Source organism: Amblyomma americanum, chromosome 2 (assembly GCF_052857255.1).
Source record: "Amblyomma americanum isolate KBUSLIRL-KWMA chromosome 2, ASM5285725v1, whole genome shotgun sequence".
NCBI classification, from domain to species: domain Eukaryota; kingdom Metazoa; phylum Arthropoda; class Arachnida; order Ixodida; family Ixodidae; genus Amblyomma; species Amblyomma americanum.
Genome location: NC_135498.1, coordinates 56,818,954 through 56,840,031, shown reverse-complemented (window position 1 = coordinate 56,840,031; position 21,078 = coordinate 56,818,954). Strand labels below are relative to the sequence as shown.

Genomic DNA, 21,078 nt, shown 5'->3' with positions numbered 1-21,078 from the left:
CCTAGTGTGACACCTTCACAGCAAAGCCCCAGCAGTACAGTAAAACCCCTTTAAGGAGTACTTGCTTAAACGGCAATTCCATTTAGGACGTAGTAGCATAAGATCCCTGGCTCGGCTTCCATTAAACTTCATGTACTTGGTGCCCGCTTACCGCAGTAGCTCATCATGAATGTCTTGGTTAGCGTGTACCTATCACTGTGTAAGAAGCTGAAGGGATCTCTTGTCAAGTAGCCATGAATGATGCCGTGCACTGCAAAGAAACTTCACTGGTGCTCCAAGCGCGTAGATTGCAGTGGCATGCTGATACTGATACAGCGCAGGGCATGATGAGCATGCTTGCAGCTGACACACTCAGAGAGAGAGAGAGTACTCTCCCCACTTGTCACCAAGGGTGCCAGTGTACCCCCCCTACCCTGCCACCGTTCAGCCTGAACGGCTGTGGTCAGAGCCACACGATGTGCCCATTGCCACAGCTACCATTTATAACTAACACGATTCAGCTTCTACACAGTACGGTGGCTACGCACTTTCAACTGGCCACAGCAAACTCTCACTTTAGTCCATGAGCCATAGCCACCATTGCCGCGCCGTTGGCTGACTGGTGTCACTCCACAGCTGCAATTAGGCCTCAACTCGTTATTCTGCTGCATTACTGATCTTGTCGTGAATTGTGCGCTTACCAAGGGACAATGCGAAGCTCCGAATATTAACAACCGTCAGTGACGACCCCTGTAAAGAGCACTTTGCAGAAGTTTTGCAACGGGACGGCACTGTAGAAACTGTCACCTTTTGCATGTTTCCAAACATAGACAGTGCAGCTGAGACTGCTCCAGCATGGTACGATAGTAGTGACATTGGTGCCTCTATCACTGGAGAAATGTCATCCAATGCAAACAACACCGACGAGGAAGCTGACAACATCCCGGGTTCTACCACTACAGATACTGCGTGCGTGTTAGATGCACTTCGCCTGTTCGCCCAAATACAGAGCCCAAAAGAGCAGTTTGATGTAGGTTTCAATGCCTTAAAAGCTGCAAGCTGCAAGGTCGCCCTGGCGGCAGATATGACAGATTTCAGTGGTCCAACTTAGAGCTTTTGCTTGTGCCTTTCTTCAAGGAATACCTCAATATCATCCTTTACCAGATCAGGTGGATATATTTAGGATGTCATATATATAAAAAAAGAAGAACAAAGAGACGAGAAATGAAAGAGGGACATCAGTCACTCATTAGTTGTCCTGGATGGAAAAGAGTTGGGCATATCTGGATGCCCCCCACAACTGATTCTGCTGTTATATTGTTGTTTTGTGTACACTTTTTCTGTAGATATGTACGTATTTTGTGTTTTGCGATTAAAAGCTCAGTTGCCATTCAGCACTTGTGGTATCCGTTCTTCACTTCATCTTCAGTCTCTCTGCGCTGTTTTTTCTATGATGCATTATGAACTAGCTCAATAGTGTATCACTTAAGTTCATATCATGGCTTCTATTGATTAGGGAGTAATACCTCACTCTGGTCCTTCTGGTCATCCACCACAGTTGCCGTTAATAAAGATACAAATGTATACATAACACACATACAACTACATGGTGCATATAGCAAATACAACATAACAGCAACTCAATATTGCAATGCTTGAATGTGGTGATACTTTCTGTACTAGCCTGAGCTGAATAATTACAGAAATTAAAAGCCTCTGCGACGATTACAACCAGAAAACAATAATACATCATGTACTTTAAAAAATTTCACAATCTTCCCTTCCATGATTTTGCATGGATTAGGAAATGTATAAATGTAAGGCATGGCAACTCCACTGGCCACAAACTTACGAAAGACTCATCTATCTTATCCAAGTTTATCACATTCAGTTGTAAAAAAGAAAGGGTTTTTGTCGACTGGTGTTCAAGTTTATCACATCCAAGTAACGTGGAAAGCGCATAGCAGCATAAGCACTCGAATGGCTTCTTGACGGTACATTCTTGTAGGAAAAAATCAGATGTGCACCTACTCGGAGGGTTTGAACTTTAGAAGCCGGGAGATGTTCCGCTGGTCATCCTGCACCCTCGTGTGGGCTCTGAGGTAGCGGCACTGCTGCACCACACAGCTTGCACACAGTGCCTCCCTGCAAAAGCACACTCCTGTCTATACTGAACATCATGTTGCAGAAAACTAGATGATTATGGTAATCAGTAATGCAAAACTTCAGCGCAGCTGCGGAGGTATTTCCATTTTGCGATATATTGAGGCCAAGAATTTGAGAGAGATATGTATATACTGTATAAACGCGTGTAAGGGCTGCACCCCGTATTCCAGAAGGAAATGCTAGAAGAAAAATAATATCCGTGTAAGGGCCGCACCCAAACTTTCCACACGACCCACGTGGGTATAGCCTTCGAAATGCATGCGCCGCGACCTCCGAGACCGGCTCCAGCTGCGAGCAACGGTGCTTTTGATCGCGGAGGCGACGCATACGCACAGGAGCTTGCAAATGCTGCCCACGGATGGCGCCACAGGCCGCGGCTCATAATCATCATCATCAGCATTTTCCTCCGCCGCCGGCTCCCGCAATCCTTATCGGCATCAGTATCACTAGCTCCAGCTTTTTCTGGCTGTCAAAGGCACGGGAGTTGTGGTTCACCGTAGTTGTGGCTTTCGCTTGCTGCTGCCGAGCGTTATAGTTTTAGCAGTTTTAGCACGATGGGCAAGCACCTTAATAGCTACATGGCTGGGAGTTTGCTGTCGAACACGGCAAGCGTGCGGTGGGAAGGAAATTTGACGTGGCCGAGAAGTGCATCCGACGAAGGTAGAACCAAAAGGATTCATTAAGGAACACAAGCTGCAAAAAGTGCACTTTTCGAGGTAAGCCGTGCAAGTTTCCCGAACTGGAAGAAGAGCTGCTCAACGGCTACGCGATGACAGCGGATGTGCTGCGCGACTTCTTGTGAGATGAGCGTGCACCACTAAGGTGACTAGAACTTTTTAGCACAGCACCAGCTCGGAGTCGGAATACAGAGCGAGTGGCGATTAAACACAGAATTAATGCCGCTAATTTCCTGATTGGTGTGTTCGTAGTTAAAAAAATTCTTTTTCTTCGAAAATGGCGTGTATAGACCACACCCCAAATATTGACCCTCAAATCTGGAAAAAAAAGTGCCGCCCTTACACGCGTTTATACGGTATTTACAGGTATGGACCTTTTTCTTTTTTTCCACAAATAATCGTTTTCTGACTTGCACTTAACTCCAAGCGTGTGGCATAGCTGCTGCCGAGTCTCTCCTCATCATGACGTTCTGATAAGTTGAGAAGCCCTCACACAGACCTATGTTATTACATTACTGAAAGCCTACAGTAGTAAGTTATGGCAATGTGAACGATTATGAAAACACAGACCTGTATATGTAAGCATATTGACCAACAGCTAATAAGAGCACTGCACACAAGAAATACCACCAAATAAAAACAAGCAGTTTTTATAATTTTTCTCAAGTAACGATAGGATAATGCACTGCCAGTCATGCTCAAAAGAATCTACACCTGCTTAAGATTGTTAGATTTGAGTGGTACTTTTAAAAGCAGTGACAACAAAAAATGTGCCGAGTGCATGGAGGCAGTTTTTCTTGCCACCTGATGCCACCACTTTGTGGCCGGCCCTGATAAGCCGCCTAAGGTGCTCGACACACTATTGTGTAACCAATAGTGGCGTTTTCCTTCCTGCATATTTTACACAGAAGCTCAGAGCAACCCCTCCCTCCATACACACCTCAATCTTGGGCCACCCCCGTACTTCTGGTATATTAAGTCAGCCTGAAAAGACACCAGGGAAGCACACTCAGCCGTTGCAATAAGTGTGTCGCTGTTAATTCATAATGATGACTTACAGCTTGGCTACTGATGCATTTCACCTTGCCCACATGCTGAGGATCAAGCCTGTGGAAAAAAAAGAAATCCAAGTTAAGTACTACTAGAATCACTCTAAGCATTACAATGAAAAATTGTTGGCATACTATGCCGATACATGAAATTGGAAGCACAAACGTGCAAATGTTGGACTCCTGTACAACATGGCTAAGCACCAACTCATAAATTGAACAGGATGTGCTTAAGAGGAGCTTTGATCATAGACCTTGCTTCAAAATCTGCTATGACTGACAAGATTGGTTCATGAGGATGTCAACAGTTCCCCATACCATTAAAGCATTTGTCAGTTCACGCTAATTAGCAGTTAATAAAATGCCTTTTGTGTCAATCGCATGGCTGAGCAACTGCTACCAAAAATGTGTATTACTGACAGAGCGCGTTAGGAGCAGAGACTTGCTTAGGAAGAGCCCAACAAAACTGCTTCTCTCTTTGCAAGAAATTCGCACTATTAACACATTTTTTAAAGCAGCGGGACAATGTGGTCCCACTTGCTTCAAGTGCCAACAAATCGACAACGATGCAACTATGTACCATATTTTTTGTGTGCTGAACACTACCAAACTATCAAACAAGCCATTCAGCGTGTTTTCATCTTTCACTAATGGGCCTCCTTGCTGTTGTGTGTGGCTTTACAATCGCGGATGACCAGTTCGACATGGCCCAGTATGGCAGGAAAAATAGATTTTGAAAAATTGTCGAGCTTTTGAGCTTTTTCCTTCAGTCAACTGCCTCGTAATGCTCATTGAAGAAATTTTCAATTCTAACGAAAGACTGAGAAATGGACACATACCACATCTGAGGTCTTTTTAAGAAGTCATTAGTACAAATGTGTACCGTGCTTTTTTCTACAAAGCAAACGGTCGAAACAGCCAGAAAGTGATGTGATTTAATCTATACAGTCATTCTGAGTACAATTTCACCATTTGTATGCATGCGAGGCATGCACACTACTTGTGCTTTACAAAAGGTCAAGCACACACACCAAGAAGTGCCATCAAACACCTTGAACACTAGATGCTTCGCACTTCCTTTCCATTTCTAAACTGTGTATGTGCTGCATCATTTTTTTTGTCCGTTAAAAACTGGAACTCTCCCACCAACTCACAGGGAGTGTGGGCACAGAGCTGCTGAGTTGTCCACAGGTGGTACTGGCTCCTTGTCCTGGGCCAGCCACTTCATAAGCCAGTCGGTGGCAATCCAGTCCACAGGTTCACCTGGCACAAGTTGAGAAGGTCAACAGAACAATCTTGGCGTTCAACAGTGTGAGATGATTGAGACAACAGGGACGGCAACAAGAGTAGGTAGGCAAGGGGCGGCAGGCACCACCCTAAAATTTTGCCAGGTGATTCCATCAGCTATGGAAAGAACAACGATAAGTGTAACATTAACAGACCGGAAGTGGGCAGAGTGGGTGAGGGAACAAATGCGCGTTAATGACATTCCAGTCAAATTAAGAGGAAGAAATGGGCTTGGGCAGGGCATGTACTGCGAAGGCAAGGTAACCACTGGTCCTTAAGGGTAACGGAGTGGATTCCAAGAGAAGGCAAGTGTAGCAGGAGGCAGCAGAAAGTTAGGTGGACGGATGAGATTAAGAAGTCTGCCGGGATACAGTGGCCGCTGCTGGCAAAGGACAGGGTTAATTGGAGAGACATGGGAGAGGCCTTCTCCCTGCAGTGAGTGTAGTCAGGCTGGCTGATGATGAGGATGACGATGATGATGATTCTATAAGACCCTGATTAATTTGCCAACAAGTTTCTTAAATGTGCATTCAATTGTGGCTAGTAAGTGCCCGTGTAAAGCTCCTGTGTGAGCCTGTGTGACAGCGCCCGCCCTGTCATGTTTTTCTATGTCTTCATCTATATGTGTAGCGCTGCTTAATTTCAAGAAAAGAAAATGACAAGAAGCAATACCACAAATTAAGCCATCATGCCGGCCAAAAATTTCGCTCACCATTTAATGGTATATGTTTCATGAGATTTTTTGTCGTACATAAACCAATTTCAGGCCCATTCCAGCAGAAGTTAAGAGCACTGAATGGCTTTGCCCAAACACGCCAGCAAGGTGGCATATACGAGCACAAAAATGTTTTGATGCTCAGTTCGTGGCGTGCTCCATTTATAGTAGAGCCCCGATGTACTGAACACGGATATTACGAAGTATTGGCTATATCGAACTCTTGATAAATAATTTTGACAAACGCATGCAATTTCTACTTTATAATGGAACGCGGTTGGAAGTGAAACGGATATATCGAGCTCCCCAGTGAAAACTGTGTCCGTTCGAATGCAGGCGGCAGGCTTCGCCGCACTGCACAAGTGACTAGTGGTGATGCGGCAAGCGTTCGCGCCAAGGTTTGTACTTTTATCTCGCACTCGCCAACAGCGGCGTGCGAGTTGCAGTCCAGCAGTCAGCACGCATTCACGCCACTGGCATTCGTCAATAACGCCCTGAAAGCAGCTGCGCAGGTGGTTGTAAGCTTGCAGTAACAATCCTGCGTTCAGGTCTGCTGTCGCGCAGCTGATGAAAACGGCAATAGCTTTCGCTCTGACGTACTGCTTTCCACGCGACATGGCTGTGATGCCAGGAAGCCACCACAGCCGGCACTCAACCTGCGCTTGAGGTGCTGTGCAGAAAAGCCAACCTGTCTCTCGTTTTTTTTTTTCGGCCTTCGGAATAGCCGCCAGCACCTATGAAACGCTACCAAAACCTGAGAAAACGTCTCTCCGTTTCTCTAGTAAGAATCGCCAAATTTGCTGTCTCTTCAATGACTAAATTTCGCCGCTGTTGCGCGCGTTTTTGGCGAAGTTTTACATTACAAATTTCGGCTATACTGAACTATTTTACAATTTTGCTACTTGTTTGCTATAACGACGTTTCACTGTCGGCAGATGCTGCAGGGTAAGAAAACCTCAGGTGGCGTCACAACAATAACTAAAGAAACTCATGTGCTGCACCCTACTGCTGCAGTCTAATCAAAGAAAGCCAAGAGCACCTTTGATGACAGGTAACTGCTTGTAAAGGGAGCGAACTTCATCCTGCTGAGCCCGGCCAGCTGTCACCTTGTCTGCCTGCATGACATTAAGAGGAGGCGTCAGTGAAGCTATCCAGAAAGCTAATGATTCATGAAGTTGTATGTAAGCCTCTTGCACTGCCCTTTGCTCTGGGCGCGATTGTAACACAGATGAGCAGGCGCACTCCAACAGCCTTAGTACATGCTTGAAAAAACTATAATTAAACACCTTGTGATGAAATAGCTCGATTTAAAGGTACCAACCCACCTATTCATCCAATCCAATCCATCCTATTCCATCCAATCCATCTCAATCCCATCTAATCCCATCCAATCCAATCCCATCCAATTTCAATCTAAATTCCATTTATCCATCTATCCATCCTATTCCATCCATCCCATTCCATCCAATCCATCCTATTTCATCCATCCCATTCCATCCAATCCATCCAATCCCACTCCATCCCATCCCATCCCATCCCATCGTCCGTCCGTCCGTCCGTCCGTCTGCGGCATTATCACATATATCACGACAAAATGCAAATTTTCCTCCCCTGTCTACTCTTGCTTTGCAAGGGAGGACACCTCCTTTCCTCTCAACTGTAGTAGAGATGTTAATGAAACCAGTCTTCTTTGCATATCCACAAGAAACTTTTCTCAGCATCATTCATACAATATCAGTGAAGCAGCACTATGGCTGAAAGTAGTGAACACTAAATGGCGATCCCATCCGTTATTATTTTTCAGTGTTAAGCTTGCCTATTCCCACACTGACTGACGGAACTGCCACTTCTATGCTGATGGTCTTCACAAAAGACGGGCAAACCAGCAGGAAAATAACTGAGTCATCAAATGAACTCGTGAAGCAGTGAGATTTCAATGTTGAGAAAGGCACACACCCGCATAGCATCCATCTCGGCCACCCACTGTTCGAAAGCTGCATTGTCTGCATCCAAGGCCTCTTGCAAATGCTTGGGTAGCATCCAGAAGGGGTCCTGGTCAGCTGGGAATGCTGCGTGGTATGCACAAGGCAAGCTTCAGCTGCTACTTACCTCACTGTCACAACTAAGCAACCTCAACATCCTACAAGAAATAAAAATTTATCCAAGCACACAACTTTTCATACCTCATTAACGTACAAACATTTTAACAGACATCTACGAAAATCTCAGCAAAAAGGAGCAAGTATAAGGCATAGAAAGTTTTGATTTCTAGTATCAATGAAAATGGTTTCTGATGCCAGGATTAAAAGGACTGAGAACTGAATTTTAATCATCCATAGTTTTTTTTGGTGCAACAAAAAGCTTATAGTCAAAGGTTCCCTTTCCTGCAATGGTTTCATTGGGAAAGCCATAGATTCTTACCAAGAATTTTTCAGTCAGTAGATGCACAAATTTTCATGCATCGTGATGTTGAAAACCATGATCAGCAAGTGTGACAATGACTGCACCGCAGCGAAAGTAAGAAACCTAAAAACTGATGTGGTCACAGCCACCAGGGAGTAGTTACACAGTTTCAGTGTAGCATAATGTCACTTCCATTGCCATGTGCAAAGATGTTAAGGCTCAGTGACGTACATCTTATCAATGACAGCTTTAGTGCCAAGACTGACTACCATTTCAACCAAGAAATGCAGAATACTGTGGCAATATCTAGTAGCAGTAATTCAAAGCAATTTATCAGCAATGTGAAGGCATCTGTCATACTTGGTAATGGTTTGCACGCTCGTCAGTCCACCTTTCAATACAAGGACACGTGAAGGATGCACCGCTTTTTATTGAAAGATGAATTGAAGAAAATGTAAACCATTCAAATATGACACATACTTGCAAAAAAAAAAAAAACCTTACAACTAATGTCAGTTTACAGAGACATGGTCAAGTGATGAGGTACACTGACAATACCAAGGCTTCATCACAGACCATTGCTACAGCTTGTTATAGGCAATTTTAGATGCCAAATTAAAAATATAAATCTTCGTTTCAACACTGCTACAGCACTAAATTCTGCCAGTATAAAGCAGGATCTTTTCACTTTGTGGTCAGTTGTCAGTCCCTTTAAGGCTAGAGCAAAGTCTCAGTTACAGTGCACTGATCTGGAATATCCAAATCTAAAAACTAAAGGGTGTAATTAAAGATGTGCAAACTCTGCTGCACGCCACTGCTTGGAGCAACATTCATACATCACAACCACAAGTATAACTGTTTTCACTGTTGCACAGCTTCAGAAAAAGATGCAAGATTCAAGAGAGGAAAGGCTGAGCAGCTTCCCAATATAGCTAACTTAGCAAATAAGACATATATTGAGTGTGAAATGAAGCCAGCATTACAGCATAGCTGGTGAAACTTTTTTTGCTGCCAACTCACATATCTAAGAAAAAAAACTGGCGGTGGTTTAGCTCTGGGTAAGCCTGGAGTGATGCGATAGCTACAGCTGGCCGAGTGGAACTTGCTTAGTTGAATTGCAAAATCAGCCTTTCACCGCTCCGTTTCGCTGGGCGTTCCTTCTTCATCTTCGTCCCACTTGACACAGCGCATGCGCACAACTGTTGCAGCTCGGTTTCGCCAGCGTGCCACGCCGCCGGCAGCAGTAGCTGTTCCGCACCACGTGGCTGGTCACGTGATCAACCATGTGACCACATGGCAGTGGCAGCGCCGCCACCGTCACGTGCTGCCGCCACGGTCACGGGCCACCACCACTTTGAAGGCTCGAAATGCTACCGTAATGTAGCTATTGCTACAAAAGGTTTAACATCCCATCCATATCCATTTAATACCTGTTTCACCTCTGTGCACAAAGGCAGAAACTCTGCTGCTCAGGGTTACACTCACACTGTGCATGGCCGTGCCTCTGGTAGACCAACATGTAAGCCCCCGTAGAGTCATGGGTGCCCTTGGCCAGTCGTTTGGGCTCGCTGGCATCACCTACATGAAAGAGAAATCTAGTAGTACTTCGCCTAGAGCAGTAACACAGGCAGAAGATCATACACTACCCTTTCCCTGCCCCCTGAAACTCCACAGGTACCCCTTCCTCTTTTAAATCGAAAGCACTAGGAGGGCCATGATGGCTGAAACTGCCCGCCGTTGGCGTCTTTGTGAAGCCTACACCTGCCAACTATAACAGGTTGGAGAAAGCATTTAGGGGGAGATCTTCCTCTTCACCTGCCACCTACTACAACGCCAGCTAGAATGAAGCACTGGCTATAATAACACACCAGCTATAACGAAACACTGGCACTACCAACTAGGTTAGGACGCTTCAGTGACACGTGATAGTGATCAGGTTCTAGTGATGATAGTGGCTTAGTGAAGTTACGTGTAGCAGTAGTGGTCATTGTGGTTCGTGCTCAAGGCTGCAAAACGACAGCACAAAGGAAGAGATCGTAGCGGAGAATGTTCTCGCACTTCCTCCGCACCAATCCAATTGATCGCATATCCCTTTTTTTTTTTGTGGGCTCACTATTACTTTCTTCCAAACCACGTTGCCTGAATAACAGCACATTAAAGGAAGTATCAAGACATGCAAGTACCATTATTTCTCTTTTCTGGTACCTTTAACAGCCTGCCACTATGAAATTAAAACCTGTGCTAGTACAAACATGTGGTTTAGCTGCAATATATACACAGGAATGCATTGCATTAACCAATGTTCTATTTTGTGCCCTTTGTGTACCAGAATCAATGTGCCATGCTCAAGATGCTATCATCTTTATGTGCACATTCATTAGCTACATATAAGCTATTTTTCAGTAACTGAATTTATAGAGCCTCCTGAGCGAGAGAAAACGTTAGTCTGCCTCCCTCTCTTTCCCTTTCTCTAACCACGTAACCAAAACAAAAATCAGAGGAAAAATGTAAGCTACACTTTAAGGGTCCGATGTGATAGCGTTAATAGACTTGTGCCCCCATATGCAGAATTGGTCATTCTCCACTTAACATTCATAGATCCCTGGGAGCCCTCATGCCAATCCTGACATATTGGTGCAGCGGTTAAGCGATGCACCACTGCCCTTCTATGGCAGATGCTGCCACCGGTGGGGTTTGTGCTATCCAGGTTGCTCTTCCTAAGCAACCTCTCACGACCAATAATTAATTTAACTCCCACCTGCCACAGTGGGCAGGTTGTGATGATGCCACAAAGTGGCCTAGGTGGCCCACCTGCCCCCTAGCTTGCTTCTATGGGGATTTTTCGTGGATTCTTCGCTCACGGTCAATGACACCAGCACCAGCTTTTCTGCGACTCAAGCTCATTAATGCTAACATGTCAAAATGCTGCCTCTAAAAAGGTACATGGCTACACCACTAACCTAAAGGACCACACAACCCTGTTGTAAGAGCACACTAGTCCCAAACAGGCCCTACCACTCCTTTGCTGCTGACCAGCAACTCACCTGAGCTGGTGCCTTGCGGTCGCATAGGATTCTCCTCATCTGTGTTGAGCTGCAGCTGACGCCCCCGCATCTTGCACACCCCATCGTCGTTGAAGAGGTACCAGGACCCTGAAGTGCGGTCCTTGATGTGGGCCACATAGTGGCCAGAGTTGGCACTGGAGCCCCGGTGGATCAACACCGCCATCAGAGTGTACACCATGCTGCCCGCTGCACAGCCACGGAGACTGATTGGACTGACTGGCTGACAGAATGGATTGGTTGGACTACTGATTGACCGGCCTGATGGCTTGGCCTGATTGGACTGTCTGACAGATTGATCAATTGACTGAGTGATTAAAAAAATTCATAGATACATCTAATTACCTCATGTGCTGGCAATTCAAAAGCATCAGAAACTGTTGATGCCTTTACTGAAAGTGATGTCACATCAGCTCTGGTGACATCCCTCCCCTCCAGCGAATTGGAATTATCCAGTCTGGTGATGTCACTCTCCTCCAGCCAATGGGCAAATTTTATGACCGACGACACAAATTTTTTCCCCAATGAGGCTTTTGATGCTGTCGCATCAAAACTTTTTATTATACGAAAGGACCGAACTCTCCCCACTGTGGGTAAAAAACCCTCTGCAGGAGAGTAGAAAGAGGCGAGGCGTCCTACTTCTGAGGGAGTGCAGCATCCTGTTTTCTTATCCCCAAGGGGGTCACAAATGAAGATCCGACATTTGATATTCATAAAAGTAGACAAGAAGCAAGCTCATATAAGTTACAAGTACAGCTGACTACCAATTTTTTTTACTGTGAAAACGCCCGAAAATATCACTAACTTATAGCAAAAATGCTGGAGGAAGGGGACAGTATGTTTATGCACAGTATTTTTATGCTCATTCTGAAGCTCCTCATGACTAAATCTTGTTGCACGTCATGCACACAGACGACAGGCGGCGACTACTTTCACGAGCTCAATGTACGATGGCTTTACTGGGCGTTCACCATGTCACCGAAGAACGCAATGGCTGGGACAGTCTAGATGCAAAAGCGATTCTGCCGCTGCAGGAACTGCGCTGCGCCTGCAGTACGAAGGGCCCGGAAAAAGAAGGCGAAGATGGCAAAACAATAAGAACTGACAAACGGCCGAAGGAAGCGCTCCGCCTGCAATGGTCTTTGTAATTAGGCTTAGTGACTAGGGCCAAAATTGACATCATAACTGCTGATATGCACTCTGTGGTGGCTTGAGAAGTGCCCTGCCTGTCATTAAACCACCAGGTGTTGGTGGTTTTACGATAGAAAATTCAGGGTTGCAGTGCTTTTTGCCGTGGGTACGCTGACCTTACTTCGCAATACACCGCCCTTTTTTTTCCGTGCCTCCCACGCTCTTCGCTGCTACCTCTTCCCGTATCCGGGACAGAAGACTCAGCATAAATAGTTCTGCATACTGTGACAACTGTTCAAGTTTGTGCCGCAGATGATGTAAAAGAAGTTTGGTACGAATTCAAAACCATGCGGGTGCAATGTGCTGATTCGCCACGAATATCAACCTTGCCAATTAGAGGCTCCTTTTCAGTTTGAATTTCATTTGAATTACCTGGCGGCAAGTGCAAACAAGGTCCGAAAAATCAAGCAGTCCATTGCAGAGCGCTCGAAATTTCAAACGCTCTTATACAGTGGCTCTATGAGCCATGTCGCGGTGCCGCTAAAGTGTCCAAATAATCAAGCATGTTAAAAAAAATCGGGGCTCCGAATTTTTGGACGTCGACTGTACATACGAGGCTGTCGAAGGTGTGAGCTGAGATCGAGTGTCTCGGTGAACTGGAGTGCAGTGTTGATCTTGCGGCAGCCAGCCTGCCGGTCAAAGCCAAAGCGCAGCAGTTGCAGGCTAAGCACAGGTGGCAGGCGGCGTAGCTGAATGCAACGCACCGCATTGCGTTTGCCACCGCACACCCTGCACCTGTACTGGTTGCTACCTTCCAGCTTTTCCTCCTGCGTGCAGACATGAAGTGCAAACAGGTCACTGCAGGGTAAAACTGCAGTTTATACTACTGAACAAAAACCAGTTCCAAGCAGACTACCCACACTCTAAACACGAATACACCTATATGAAAATAAAAAGGGAGTTAACTGTCATCTAGTGCATTTCAGGTAAGTCCACTGGGCTTAGAATGCTAATGCTCATTTAGCTTTGGAGGACAGCTTACTACCTTTTTACTTATGTTTAGAGTGCACAGTGCATGACAGCAACACTCATGCATTGAGGTTTAAGCCAAACAACTGCACATTTAAACAGGAAGGTTTGCACGGGGCGCTTGAGTAATGCAGAGTTAAATCCACCGTCAAATGTTTGTGAAAGACGACTATGCAAAAAAAAAATTTTCTTTGCATCCAAGGCGTATTGCTGTGATAGTAATAGTGCTCAGTGTAATTCACTCAAGAACGGTTGAGCTGCAGGCATCTATTCCAAAGTGCATAAAAATATGCTGCTGCGATTAAGTTTTTTTGTTGCCAATATTGCCTTCCATAAACTTTGACAGTGGGAGTACATTATGCCTTTGTTTCTGCTCCCATTGCACCTGGCCATTAAGCAGCATCTTTACTGCAAACATTTAAATTAAGCCAGCTGATTTTTTACTTGTCAGGTTCCCTTCGAGTTCACTGACTTTGCAAACACTGCAGGTAAGTCCACTGGGCTAGAACGCTACAGCTCATTTAGAACACAACATCTAGGAAGAAACAAAGTTCCAGTTAATATTTAGTGCTGAAAAGCAATTATATGCACGCATTCTCGATGCTACAGCCTCAGCAGCTAACAAAAAGAACAGACTCGGAAGAATTGCCTACCATTTGAGACAATTAAGAGAAAAGGGCCCTTCAAAGGGACAGAATGAACTTGCCCTTAGGAACTGGTTGATTGCGTCGTCCAGGTGCCTGAGACCCTTGATGTTGAGATCCAGCTCATAAAACTTGGAAGGGCATAGGGATTCTGTGCTGCACTCAAGGCACCTAAACGGAGATAAAGGAGGGTAGTGGATTACAAGCTACAGCGGTAAAGGAACTTAAAGCCTATGTCTCAAAAAAGAAACAAATTCTTCAGAAGATGGCAGCATGCTACCACTGACTATGATTTTCATCATCTAAATGACACAAACAAATATGTAAAAAGAAAGGCTGTTTAAGAGCCCATGTGCTTATACTAGACACAGACAGAAACTCCTTCGTACTTCTGTTCTCTGAAATTGAGCTGAAAATAAACCATCTTAGGAGGAGCATCGCATCCATGCAGCATCTCTTCAAATGCGTTTCAACACATTAAGTTGTGAACAAATAATACATCGCAACCCTGCCAATGATAATTAGAACAGCAATAAGGGAAGCACATATTAAGGTTTCAACACTGATAAGGGTATGCCGAGATCACTACACATATTAATATTATCTTTGCTAAGCTGGTTCATATTTTGCTTTCCAACCACGAACTCAAACAACTTTCATTAACATTACAGGTCATTAAGACCTGTAATGGTTACTATGTTCACAGGGACTGCAGAGTATAAACAAACTGCACTAAGAGGAAACAGGCTGCTGTGAAGTGTATTTGTTCCATATGAGGTGCACATTTAGAACCAGAAGCCAGCTGCATTATAAAGCTCGGAGTGCATTCATAACAAGAGGACTGGCCAGAAATCAGTACACACTTGGTGACATAGTCGTACTCCCCCACATACTGCTCCTGTACAATGTTGCGAACGCTGGGCTGCTTCTGTGAGGAGAAGTGCTTTTCCAATAGGCACATGAGCAGCTTGCTGAATTCTTGTGCATCCTGAGAGCAAACAAAAACAAAAAAATGCTTGAAGCAGCATACAGCAACACTCCCTTATCAATCCATTTAGCTTTGCATGTTTGGTACTTCCACCTTGTTCGGCTCAAAGAATAAAGATATGAAAACAGGATGGCAACAGTGCGTGACAACTCTCGTCATTGGCCACTTCAAAAACTAAGGACTTCCATGGGAGCTACAAGAGCCCCACTACACAACTTAAAACGAACCCCCCTCGGCACCACACAAAAGCTGTGCATGCAGGGATGCACATGCACGCAACAACACAAAACAAAGGAACAAAAAACAACAAACATATCAGCATTGTGTTGACATCCAAATGTTTCTTGGATAGCTGTATATCCTCAGAATCTAGGCTGTGCATTTACACACATCCAATGCCCTTGCTTAGACTTACTTACCCTTGACCTCATTTTGTAGTGAAATACTAATACTTGAAATTGTTTATCCTCTTCACTTCACACTGATCTACACAAACTTTTCTATCAGATGCTTTGCTTCTCAATTTGGTTGTTTTTCAGCAAGGCCATCAAGGATGCACTATAAATTCTCAACAGTCAAGCATAGTTCCCTTCTCCATTTATTTTCCCTTTAGTGCCTCTTTAGAGTGGGGTAAGACTTAGTCAAAAAATTCGATTTTGAGATTTTGTGATCACCTGATAGAAAATTTCTGTATCTTTCAGAAAATATATTACACATATTCATGATTTCAAGAAATTGGCAGTTGCTTAGCTCGGCTATGCCAGGATATATGTAGCGAGAGGTATGTTTCCAGGGTTGAGCTTGTTGTGGTCACTGTATGTTTAGCAATGAGAGACATTGGGCACCATCTCGGCGGCTATGCGCAGTCTGTTACGCTCAGCAGTCTGGCATCTCCGTTTGGCAAGCTGCTCTTCTCTCTGTTCGGACGTCTCTACTGCTCTCTTCGCCTTCTTAGGCTCATTCTCTCTGTTGAGTAGCCAAGTGCCAGGCAATAACCTCAGGATCGAAAGAGTTAATCTTCTCTTGTCTATACCGCCATTTAGCAGCGGCCGGACTCTTCTTCTGTGCATCCATATCAAACATTGATACAGCCGCCCATTACATCTCCGCCTTTTATACGCAACGCTGCGCATGCAACGCACGGTTCAGGTGATAGAGCCGCGAGCGGCGAGGTGGCGACGAAGCGCACAGAGCACCTGTGGGGTCTCTCTGGTTACCATGGTATCAGCGTATGCGCACAACTACTCATCCGCGTGACGTCACGCAAGGCTCCGACAGTGGAGTGGGCGCACGGCGACGGTGAAGCACACACCGCACCTGCTGCTCCTCTCTGGTTGCCATGATAACGGCGCATGTGCACAACTGGCCTCTCAGAACCACAGCAAAATGCTCGACAGGTAGCCAAGTGTAGCTCTCGCTACAAAATGATTTTAGTCCTTTCTTGTCATCACGTCGACTAGCACTATAGTTGAATACAACTCAAGATGGAAGTGGCTTTTCCCCGTCAAGAGCCAATATTGGTGTTGGCCGATTCTCATGAACTTGCTAGTGTGACATTACAGGGAGTGGTGCGACAATCCCCTTTCATCTGCCATATAATAAGTTGCCCCCAACGCCCCCTCTCGCTGACTGAAGAAGAGTTCAGTTAAAACAAAAGCAGATGCTCCAGCCTGGTCGTCATAGCTAGCCAAAGCAAGAAGACTCATATCTACAGTGCTTCCCGCGAGATGGCACTGTGGCGCACGCGCAGCTAAAAGCAACAAAGGCATAATGACGCAGTCTCAAGGCCATCAGTCAGAGGCAATTGGAGAACAAAGTTGATAAAATGGCACCCCTTTCTGCCCTCCCCAACCGGGTGTGGAAAGGCTAACTAGCCTGGTAATGGGAAAATCGAATTTCCAACAGTCCTCTAGTTTCGGATTCCGCTGCAGCGCACGCTTCTGAGGTTACTGGAACCGGAAATCTGCTCTCGCGCTATCTACCACTCGACTGGGAAAGCAGCCACCAGCACGAGGGGGCCGAGTAAATGCGCTGCAGTTAAAACTGTCGTGAGTGGACCTGCACATCAATTGGCACCAACTGACAATTTTTTATTTTATGGATGGCAGGGCATAGCTAGCTGCAGCTCAGTTGAAACTGCCTTTTAGACCCCCCGAATAGGTCAGCTCCCCACATAGGTCAACCCACTCCCCAATTTCGGATAGTAATATTTGAATCATTCCACGCCAAAAGACCCAGACGTTGCGCTCGACCATCTCCAATTTATTGAAAAAAATTCATGGAAATTTATCGTAATATGCGTAATGAAAGCTTGAAATATTTTTGCCGAAAAATATATACTCGTGAGGTGAGGGCAGTTTGAATATTTAGAAAAGGCGAGAAATCAGGCACTGCTCAATAATTGATAACAAGTTCAAATTTTTACAAAACAATTGAAAAAATTTTTTATTGACATTTGCGCAGATTCTGCTTTTCGATATAATTCGGAGCGTGCAGCTTTAAATGGCATAAATACTTTTAAAAAATCGAAAAAAAAAAGTATGAAAATGTACCATTCTTGTCGTTTTTTTGTTTTGCTCTCGGAAATTCGGAAATAGACGTTTCGTTCCTCTAGATGTCTAGTACCTATAATAAATGTTACAGGTGATGAAACTGCGTACACAGAAGTAAAAAAATACTAAAGTTGCAAAAAGTGCGTTTTGAGCCAAAAACAGTCGTTAATTTCATCCTGAGGTGGTCCAAGTAAAAATACAAGCAATAGCTGGTTACGTAGAAGGGTGTATTGCCTTTCATTTCTGAAATTTTTATCGAGATAGTTTTTGTTTAAAGCGAGAAAAGAATTTTGACGTTGAGCTCTCGGGCCGCAAGTTGCGTCGTCTCTTAACGCCTCTTCACCGCAGAACATGGCACCTGGCATGGCACGACACTTATGGCCAGATAACTTCGTTTGCTGTCGTGCATTTTTAGGGCTGGAGCTAAAGAAGATATCACGCGACATTCGGCGGATGGTAGGCAATAAACGAGATCGTTTTGGCTTTGGAAGTTCGAACAGACCCGCTTTGATGTGGGGCGGCCAAGAGAAGAAAAACAAGGGTATTCAGCGTGCTGTCTCACATGGACCACAAGGAGGGATGACCAGCTGGCATGGCAGGCGTATCACAAGTGCATTATTTATATCCGAAAAGATCGCGGAGAGCGCACGCCTCTGAGTGCACGCACGTGAAGGTGCGATGTGCACACCGCTGCGGCGAGTAACATGAGACACTCCGGCGGTGAACGCTGCCCGCTCGCGCATAGGTGCATCGCTCGCATGAAGGTGCTTCGCCAGCATAGTGGCTCGTCAACAGTTGTTGCTGGAGTATTAACGCATAAATTTCACCGATTAAATCAAATACACCAAACACATCACATCGGAAACAAACGGGCATGAGCCTCTGATGGCCACAAGGGTCAGGTACCACGTAGTGCTGCTGCGTCGCGGATTGTTTCAACAACGGATCGTTCTGGTCATTTCCAGATTGGCGTCTCAATGCTGGTGATTATGTCTGTCATGGCGCCGACAAGAATGAGTGACTGCAACAGAACCACACCGAACAAATATAGATTCACTTGGGCATGTGCCGCCCTAGCAACGTTAACAAAATATTCTCCTACGAATACCTGTTCGACTACACAACGTTCCCATGCTTGCCTGCAGTGCAAACCTCACTTAAGAACAAGAACTAAAGATTCCGCTTGGCTAAAGTGTCGGCAGTGTCATGCTCTGCGGTGAAGAGGCGTTACGAGACGACGCAACTTGCAGCCCAAGAGCTCAACTTCGAAAATTATTTTAGCATTAAACAAAAATTACCTTGATAAAAATTTCAGAAATGAAAGGCAATAAATCATTCTACGCATCCGGCTATTGTTTGTATTTATGCTTGGACCACCTCAAGGTGAAATTAACGAGTTTTTTTGGCTCAAAACGCACTTTTTGCAACTTGAGTGTTTTTTTTACTTCTGTGTACGCAGTTACGTCACCTGTAACATTTATTATAGGCACGAGACATCTAGAGGAACAAAACGGCTATTTCGGAATTTCCGAGAGCAAGTTGATATTTAAGACAAAAAACGACAAAAATGGTACATTTCCATACTTTTCTTGGTTTATTTTTGAAAATATTTATGCCCATGTAAAGCTGCACGCTCCGAATTATATCGAAAGGCAAAATCTGTGCAAATGTCAATGAAAAATTTTTTCAAGAGTTTTGTAAAAATTTGAACTTGTTATCAATTATTTAGCAGTGCCTGGTCTCTCGCCTTTTCTAAATGTTCAAACTGCCCTCACTTCACGAATAAATTTTTTTCGGCAAAAATATTTCAGGCTTTCATTACGCATATTACGATTAATTTCCATGAATTTTTTTCAACAAATTGGAGATGGTCGAGCGCAACGCCTGAGACGTTTGGCGTGGAATGACCCATTTGCAAAAAATTGAGGTAGACTAATTAGTGGCAATATACGGTATATAGACAGAACAGTCAGCCTATTACAGCGTAATATACAAAAGGAAATCTGGAATGCTCTTCGGTGGTCTGCCAGAAGCGAAATAAACACGCAAGATAAATCAGGGCCAGGGTAAGCACATATGGGACACATGAAAAAGAACCGATCACGGAGACAGCAGTAAGCTTAGTACAGTTGCAAAATTTCATGCATGCACTTGCATCTCTGATTACCTGCTGCTGGGTAGTGCTCAGGCCCAAGCAGGTGATGAATGGCTCAGGATCTATGTACCTGCAACATAACAGTTTTGATCAATCTCCCTGGCAGTGCTAAAAGAAGAAGCATGTTCTGCTTAGTATTTCAGTTCACAAAGACAGTAAAAGCAGCTTAGAGCAATAACAGACACAGGCCCTAGCACAGTAGGATGGACAAATTATTCCCAGTAACACCAGTTTCAGTGCACAAATACTGCCTTGACCACAGGAATCGGGCACAAAAAATGAGACACATGCAAGCACATTCCGTGTAGCGACGCCGACACTGTCACATGCACCGACATGGGGCTAGAGAACAGAATCATCTCCCACAAGCTCTCTACAGAGCAGTCAAAGAACTGTCTTTCTAGTAGCCATGAACGCTCAAGCACAAGTTACCCATTTAACTGACTGACCATTCCGTGAGTGCTGCATTAAAATTAACAAGCACAGAAAAGTGCTTTATTGCCACCTTACAAAAGAAAAACTGTCCACTTTTGCATGTTTTGAATGACAGAACACCCCATCACATAGACTGTGACATGCCACTTTTGTCAAAAGTGTCACACAGAGTTAGGGTTCACTGTTTTGCAGTGCGGTGAGATACTTACTGCAACCTGCGGCTTTGATTTCCTGCAAGGGGAGCAAACCTATCATTCTCATCCTTACAAAGCTCTGCAGCTTCAAGGATGTCATATTTCACTACAGAGCTCAACAGTGAATCCTCTGGGCCAGCAACTTTTGACAAAGACTGCGCATGAGTGCTCTCTGCTGCACTGAACTGCTAAAAGTGCTGTTGTATAATACTGAAGCAATAGTAATGTTGAAAGTGACTGTTTGAGAATATGGCTCCTGTATATGATCCATTGAGCCGAACCTTGTGATATATTCAGAGACTCTTCACCATACTACACAAATGAGGTTGCCAGGTAATAACTGCTATTCCTCCTGTCATTAAGTGCCAAGCTTCTTGGCAAACACAAAAGAAAGTAAGGCAGAGTTCAGCTTGTTAAGTTAGCTGTACCAACCAGCTGCTGGCTTCACCTCTCCTCTGGCCTTGACCACGTGCACCGAGTGAGCTGCCACTGCGTGGCTTGTGCACTGAACTTGGCATAGCACAGGCCTGGAAATGGCATTTCTCAGAGCTTAAGCATTGCAGTAACCTCACAGTATTCATCACAGCCTATGTAGCCTGGAGTTGCTCTGGA

General features: G+C 44.8%; 1 protein-coding gene across 1 annotated transcript in view; it reads right to left on the bottom strand.

Moving 5' to 3' along the window:
- LOC144121299 (ubiquitin carboxyl-terminal hydrolase 48-like) overlaps positions 1-21,078 on the bottom strand; it is a 62,394-nt gene that overhangs the window by 37,618 nt on the left and 3,698 nt on the right. Inside the window, exons 6-17 of the mRNA XM_077654440.1 lie at positions 19,850-19,907; positions 15,006-15,130; positions 14,205-14,313; positions 13,083-13,296; positions 11,321-11,527; positions 9,762-9,854; positions 7,830-7,942; positions 6,913-6,988; positions 5,026-5,134; positions 3,881-3,929; positions 3,763-3,806; positions 2,011-2,124 (exon numbers count right to left, since the gene is read on the bottom strand). Coding sequence (XP_077510566.1) covers positions 2,011-2,124; positions 3,763-3,806; positions 3,881-3,929; positions 5,026-5,134; positions 6,913-6,988; positions 7,830-7,942; positions 9,762-9,854; positions 11,321-11,527; positions 13,083-13,296; positions 14,205-14,313; positions 15,006-15,130; positions 19,850-19,907 — 1,311 coding nt within the window. The remainder of the gene's footprint in view (positions 1-2,010; positions 2,125-3,762; positions 3,807-3,880; positions 3,930-5,025; positions 5,135-6,912; positions 6,989-7,829; positions 7,943-9,761; positions 9,855-11,320; positions 11,528-13,082; positions 13,297-14,204; positions 14,314-15,005; positions 15,131-19,849; positions 19,908-21,078) is intronic.